The 7,696-nt window shown below is 48.2% G+C and overlaps 1 protein-coding gene across 1 annotated transcript; it reads right to left on the bottom strand.

Annotated features, from left to right (window-relative positions):
* Nucleotides 1-2,190: 2,190 nt before the first annotated feature.
* Nucleotides 2,191-3,954, bottom strand: LOC125547029 (UDP-glucuronate:xylan alpha-glucuronosyltransferase 1-like). The gene has a single exon (XM_048711072.1). It carries the CDS (start codon nt 3,952-3,954, stop codon nt 2,191-2,193), a length of 1,764 nt encoding a protein of 587 aa, XP_048567029.1.
* Between the last annotated feature and the right edge of the window lie 3,742 nt (nt 3,955-7,696).

Here is a 7,696-nt window from a genome sequence, read left to right as displayed (position 1 = left end):
GCACTTTAAAAGGTATTTAATCATGAATTTTTACACACATGTGGGTTACATCCTTACATACACACATATTTTTTTCAGAATTTTTTGAACCATAAAAGTTTGAATTTGAATTTTTCAAGAATAAAGGCCTCCATGGAGCTCAGCCTCCAAAACGCCTCTCTCCTACATATGAATGTATATAGATGTACTTTCGTGTGTAGATTCATTCATTTTGCTCCGTATGTAGTTTATATTGAAATCTCTCAAAGGTCTTATATTTAGGAACGGAGGGAGTATGTTATTTGTTGTAATTAGAGAATTTTGGTGAATTTTTTTCACCCGCAGGAGAAATAAGTGGGTTTATTTGTGCTTTTTCATATATTTGATTTTTCAAAAGGCATTTGCCCAATTCACAAACAGTTTTCATTGGCGCGTAGTCCCGTCAAGATCTTTAAAATTAGATCTCATATTGATATGTTTCGGTGATTTTTTCTAGGCAAAATATGTGCTACAAAATTGTATCAAATCTTGCTTCAATACTATAATAACCCATACTTAAAAAATTTGTGAACATCTTATAAAGTCACAAACATCCTTTGAATTTTTTATACTATTAAAATTCATGGATATACATTCAAATTTGCGAACTTGTTTTAAAGTCACAAATATTTTTTAGAATTCATGAACTTTTTTTAATTCGTGGACATTTTTTGTATTGGCAAACATTTTCTGAATTCATGTTTTCCCTTATTCATGTTTTGTTTTTCAAATTTCAGAATATTTTTTGGATTCGTTAATATGTTTCAATCCACAAACATTTTTTGTGCTTCTCCGCATTTTTTAATTTAAATAAAACCGTAAAAAACAAAGTAAAAAAAGAAAAAATATCGAACGAAATGCTTGTGGGTGCCGTTGCTCGCTGGCCAGGCCCATATAGCGAGCGACATGAAGCTTGAGCATGAGGCTTTGCAATGGAATAGGATCAGATTGGACGAGTGCTCGCACAATATATGCCACGTGGTTTTTGTATTGACCTTAGTCTGATTGGACGGAGCCCGAGCCGAGACGGGGAGGCTGCAACATGCCGTTGCATAGCCGGTGAGGGGTCGGATAGGACGCCGTCGAAGCCCTGAAGGTGGTGATGAAGAGGCATGGACCGACTGAAACCGAGGAAGGGAGGAGACTGTGCGCTGTTGGATCAAACCGGGTGGTGGGGGAGGAGGGAGGGGTAGAATGGTTGAATATTAGGGATGTACATGGCGCCCACAAGTCCTGTTTAGTTAGCTTTAGCTAGTTTAGTAGTTCATCCCCCCTTCTCCCCCCAAAAAACTTTATTGAACTGTTAGACCATAAGTGGGCTTACATGAGGCCTGGTTTACATCCCTACTAAAGATAGATGATGATGATGATGATCTAGTCATTTGTTTTTCATCCAGCCGCTCCAAGCATTAGTTTCTGAATCGATCGAAACTGTTTCTTGTTGACAGTTCAACAGTCTCATGACCCGTGGTTGCGTTGGAGGCATGACCATGTTGTTTAATCTCGTTGGTTTTGTCCATCTTTTACAGTATCCTCCAACTAAGTTGTAGATCACATTCAAAGTCGTAGTATGGCACGTCGATAAGTGTCATGGGTTTTGTCATGGTTATTTGCTATATATACCATTGGCTTTAAGGTGGTGCTATTTTGTTGTCAAGATAACTGATGAGTAGTTGTCTCGATCAAGGTTTCTGCATTTCACCATTTAGTCATATTCATACAAAACTCTAGGCTTGATGATGTTCGTAGAATTATAAATGTGTATTTGTTATTTGTAAGTCGTGTGGAAAAGCGAGTGACATTAGTCGGTTTTCTAGGAGAAGTGAGGTTCACGTGGAGCTCTGAGGGTAAGACAAATACAATAGGTTGGCCACGGCGTCCCAACCAGACCAGGATAGGACCTTGCCCAAGACAGGGATGTCGCGGCCAGAGGTGAGCGTCCGGAAGAGGATGAAGAGGAGGGTGCTCACCAAGAAGAAGAGAGGAGTTGGGAGGAAGAGTGAGAGCTGGGCCATTGGATGATTGCAATCCAACGGCTAGGAAAATCTATCGGCGTCAGATTTTTCTAAAGCAATTCACAAATATTCACCCGCTGTGAAATGATTAGAAATATCCGTAGAAATATCAATCGAATTTACAAAAACACCATAGGTACAAGCAAAGCGGATAGAATCAAGCGGTGGGTGGCATTGGCAACAAGAGTTGTTGGGTGTTCCTTGGGTCAGTGATCGGACGGCTCCAGTGCATGTCGGTGGCGTTGGTCTTCTCCGCCTGCCTCCGCTCATACTGCAGCGACGACCTCTGACTCTTCGGCAACGCGCAGAACCTGGCGGCGAGCTCCCTCGGCTTGATCCGGTCGTGCACGGCCCACCACCGTGCGTGCGCCTCGTCGTTGGCGAACTGGCGCAGCGACGGCACGTTCCAGTTGCAGTCGTAGTCCCGGAAGCACAGCCACGGCTTTATGCCCAGGTAGTGCAGCAGGTACGGCTCCGGCGACGGCGGCGCCGAGGCAGCAGGAGCAGCATGGCCCTGTTGGTGGTAGTACTTCAGGACGTTGACGGTGCGCGGCAGGCGGTGCCACCACGTGAAGACCTCGTTGAGGAACCCCTGGTCGCCGCCGTTGTACGACCGGACGTCGCGGACGCGCGCCATGAGCATGTCGAACGTGCAGTTGCAGGGCTCCAGCACCATGACGCCCGAGTTGAAGAGCGTCCGGCTGTTCCCGGTGGCGCTCACCTCCGGGGCGTCGAAGAGGAAGTCGATGTTGCGCAGCACGAGCTGGTCGGCGTCCACGAACACGACCCTGCGGTAGTCGGTGAGCTGCTGCCACAGGCGGAGCTTGCTGTAGTTCCACTCGTTGTACGTGCCGGGCACGGCGCGCGGGTTGCGGATGCGGCCGTCCATGGCGCGCACCTGCCACCCGGCCGCAGCCAGGCCGGCGCGCTGCTCCGCGCCGACGCTGCCGTAGTCCACCAGCGCCACCAGGTCCCTGGTGGAGCCCGACTGCCGGATGCTCTGCGCCACCGCGATGGCGCCGCACACGTAGGCGTCCGATGAGTGCAGCACCGTCGCGTACGCCTCCCGCCTCCGCCTGAGCACTGTAGGCGGCTTCGTAGGACTCGTCGGAAGACGTAGGGCGAGGTCGCATGAGCCGACGGGGAGGCGGGTGCGGGGGAGGAGGTAGGCGGCGTGAGCCCTGTAGAGCCGGGCGTGGCCGTGTCGGTGGAGGAGGTGCTTGCATGGGAAGAGGTTGGGGAGTGGGAGGCAGTCCGAGACGACGAGGACGTGTGACGAGTGGACGGAGACGGCGAGCTTGGCGGCGGAGAGCTGGAGATGGAGCCTGGCCACGTCCCTGGACCAGCGGCCGCTATCGTTACGGTTGCGGCAGGGGAGGTTGACGGCGACGAGGTCGAAGCGCTGGCCTCCTTGATCTTCCGGGTCTGGGAGTGAGGGGCAGCTGCCGCTGCTGGTGCCGTTACCGTCCTCGTCGATCCACTCCGGGTAGAGGGCGGCCCACGTGACGGCGCTGTCCACGGCCTGCAACCGCACCGCTCGGACTGTCACTGCTCCGGGTAGCCGCAGCTTCCTCCACCGCTTCACCTCCGCCGGGCTGAAGTTGAGCAGCGCCACCGACCCCGCCTGCGCCGCCACCAGGGAGGCGGTGACGCTGTCCCACCGGACGCGCCGGTGCGCGGCGTAGGGAGGCCGTGGAACACTAATCACAGGAGCTGGACGATGACGGAGTAATATCCGGCCGTCGAGGGTTCTGGTCTTGAGGAGGCCGAACATGAGCACGACGGACACCACCACGGTCAGCACCAGCACCAGCACCTTCTTCTTCCTGCCGGCCTTGGAGGAGGTCGCCGCCGGCCGGCTCTTCCGCGCATCCGCGCCATGATCTTCTCTGCAAAACAACAACGTACGTACATGCACCATGATCGTGAGTCCAAAATCCAGACGTACTTGACCAAGAAAGCGTGCCATCTCCTCTCCTCGATCGATCAACTCACAGTATGCGTAGCAGTGGCAGGATGGCAGCGCGGCTGCGGGACTCCGGAGAGAGAGCGTGAGGGGCCATCTTTTCCTTCCGATAACTCGGCCCGTGCACGCCCTGCTTAGTTCTCCACGCACGATCGCGGGCCGGCGGAGTAGCTAGCTAGCTGATCGACGATCTCATCCGATCTGCATAGGTGTATAGGGTACGTGCATGCAGCTTGGCCCTGGCTGGCTGGGAATGGTTAAGCCTTTGCTTGGCTCTATCTCTCAAGCTACACTGTATATGTATATGTATCCATCGATGCCTCCACGTACAACCGTGGTTTTCAGTTTGTCTCGTGTCTTTGACTAAGTTGGAGGTGATTAATCATGTGATTACAAGTGATAGGTGGGCCGTGGTCTAACTCACGACATTTGGAGATTAATCCTGACCTCGATATCCCGATAGGCCTGGCCGGATAATTAACTACTAAATGGCAGCCATTTGGCTACATTCAGGCGAGCTAGCGCTCCGACTAACATCGATCTTTCCAAGTTCCTCCACGGCTTTAAAAATACCTGCGCTTTGTAGTAGTTTGCTTCTTTTTTCTTTTCTGAAAAAGTGCTAGCTTGTCTTGATGCATAGTAGTACATGATTTGCATTGCTTTGCTTTGCTTGGTCAAGGCCAGCTGATTGTGGCAGTTGGCACTAGTGCATAAGAGGAGGGAGAAGAGAGACTATGTCAATGGATACTGCGTACTTGTATATCTATCTAGTAGTAGTACAAGCTATGCAACTAGCATTGAGGAGGTCTTGCTCCATCCATGGGACCAGTGCATGTGGTACGTACGTTTTCTTCCAGGTTTGGTGCAGATGGGAATTGTAGGTTTGGTAACAAATCTCGTATTGTTCACCTCACCTCACCTCACCTGTCTAGCTAGCTGTAGCACCATGGCAACGGTCATATTTGTATGATTGTGACTCCTAATTGATTATCGCACCGTGACAGATAGTTCGGTTTATTTGACGTGGATCGGTGACTGCACGCGTGTTACATCTTTTAGTTCACATCCAACTTCAATTCGCCAACTACTCTCTCTGTAAATTAATATAAGACGAGATTCTGAGAGGGGCGATTTGGCTCTCGAGTTCATCTACACCCGACATGAACAGTGAAATGAAAAAATACTAAGAATTTTAAAAAAAAATCAAAAAATTGCATGGTAGATGTTTTAGTGCGTGAGGTTCATGTAAAAACTGAGCTCATTTCGACATCTGAGGAGCTCTCAGAAAAAAAGAAAAAAAGAGGTCTGTGAAAAAGTGCACTATTCATGTATTGTTTGGACCGATTTTTTTTCCTAAGAGCTACTCAGATGCCCAAACTATCTAAATTTTGGTACGGACCTAACACACTGAGTCATCTACCAAGCAAAAGAAATTGGGAATTTTTTAGTGTTTTTTTTCAACTGTACTGTTCATAGGGTGCAGATGAGCTCGGGCTCAGAAATGAATATTCGATTTTACATCATACTCTTTCTGTAAATATAAGTGACCTAAAATATCTTACATTTATTTACAGACAGAGTAACTAATTAACTAATGAGAGCTTCTGGAGCTCATCTAGCTGAGATGTAGCTATATCTTTAGACGTTTTAGTTCATTATTAGTGATCTAAAACATTTTATATTAATTTACAAAGGTAGTAACGAATTAACTAATGACAGAGTGTGGAGCTCATATAGCTGAGATCTAGCTATATCTCATTCACTCGACGACATGTTCCTGTTGTTCAGCTTGTTGTGCTTATGGGCTCTTTCCCTTCGGCTTCTAGGCTTGTTGCTCCTGTGCTCCTGAATTTTTATGGGATTTTCATTTTCATGCCCCTCATTGCTCATTTCTCCTCAATTTTGTCCATGTTCTTTGTCATTACTTACTTTTCCCCTCAATCACGCGGCCCACAGTTACAAAAGCCCAAATGGGGGTTTGCCATCGGGTCACAGTCTTTGACCATTACTTGACGCAATTACTGACGCGTGGGACACCCCCGTGTGGGCCCTTCTATCAGTGGCTGCGTGATCATAGGTGGGCGCTGTTACTGACGCATGGGACACCTCCGTGCGGTCCCATCTACCAGCGGCTGCGTGGTCATAAGTAGGCGCAGTTACTGAAGCGTGAGGCACCCCCTGCGGGCCCATATGTAAGTGGTTGTGTGGTCATAGGTGGGCGCAGTTATTGACGTGTGGGACAGCACCCGGGGGCCCATCTGTCAGCGACTGCGTGGTCGTAGGTGGCAAGAGGGCCCGTGTGTTAGTGCCTAGCTAAATGGCTGAAAAAGGTGGCTTATAATGCCGGGAAGGGTACTCGAACTCCAGACCGCCCGCTCAAAGAACAACGAAAGCGCCAACCGAGTTAGTATGTGTACGTCTGTTTTGAAACATTCTCCACCCTTTTATGTACTCACAGACACGAAGGATGTACCCAAGATTCGCTGACTACCGCCGGGGGTGTGAATGTTTTTTTCTAGTATTTGAAATCGCTTGTTTATCATTTTCCCCTCAAACTAGTCCATAAAAAGGGGGTATATGCAAAAGGATTTTCATTTTTGAGACTTTGATCATTTTCTATAAATTTTTGTCAATATGGGCATCCAGTGCGAGCAATGACTTTTTTGTGAAGGGCCTGAAATAAGTTTAAAAATTGGGCCATTTCATTTTTCATCAAAAGTATGTCACGTTGGATGCTGATTGACCAAGTTTCATGAATTTCAGAGTGTTATTACTATATTTCATCGATTTACTGGATTTCTAATGAATTATCAGAACTTGCTCAAATTTGAACTACAAGTGTGTTGTAGATTGCTCTTGAAAACTAAAAAAAATCATTTTATGCTTTAATGTTGGTGGTGCATGCACTTGGAACAACCAAAGTTGAAATTGCAAACCATTTGGTATGAATGGTCAACCTTCCTAGTTTGACCCCATTTAAAAAAACAAAAGAAAATGAAAAAGAATAAAAATTGAAATGCTTTTGCATGGAGCCATCTTATGTGCACTAATTTATGGGGAAAATAATAAACTTGCAATACCACAAATTTGAAATGAAAACATTCACAAAATGGCCTACCTAGTATGAACATGCATGGAGTTCAAGGCATATGTGTTGGGGAACGTAGCATGTAATTTCAAAAATTTCCTACGAACACGCAAGATCTATCTAGGAGATGCATAACAACAAGAGGGGGAGAGTGTGTCCACGTACCCTCGTAGACCGAAAGAGTAAGCGTTAACTTAACGCGGTTGATGTAGTCGAACGTCTTCGCGATCCAACCGATCAAGTACCGAACGTGCGACACCTCTGAGCTCAGCACACGTTCAGCTCGATGACGTCCCTTGAACTCTTGATCCAGCAAAGTGTCGAGGGAGAGTTTTGTCAGCACGACAGTGTGGTGACGGTGATGGTGATGGGATCCACGCAGTGCTTTGCCTAAGCAGTACGACAATATGACTGGAGGAGTAAACTGTGGAGGGGGGCACCGCACACGGCTAAGAGAACAATTGATGTGCTTTGGGGTGCCCCTGCCCCCGTATATAAAAGGAGGAGGGAAGGAGGCCGGCCATAGGGGCGCGCTCAAGTGGGGGGATCGACTAGGACTCCTAGTCCTAGTCGGCCCCCCTTTTCCTTTCTTTCGGAGGGGGGAAGGGA

The sequence above is a fragment of the Triticum urartu genome, chromosome 3 (assembly GCF_003073215.2).
Source record: "Triticum urartu cultivar G1812 chromosome 3, Tu2.1, whole genome shotgun sequence".
In the NCBI taxonomy this organism is placed as follows: Eukaryota; Viridiplantae; Streptophyta; class Magnoliopsida; order Poales; family Poaceae; genus Triticum; species Triticum urartu.
The sequence above is the reverse complement of the archived record's forward strand: the minus strand, read 5'-3'. Positions and strand labels throughout refer to the sequence as shown.

Coding starts and splice junctions, on each gene's coding strand:
- LOC125547029 (XM_048711072.1), bottom strand. CDS start 3,954: ATGGTGCATGTACGTACGTTGTTGTTTTGCAGAGAAGATCATGGCGCG.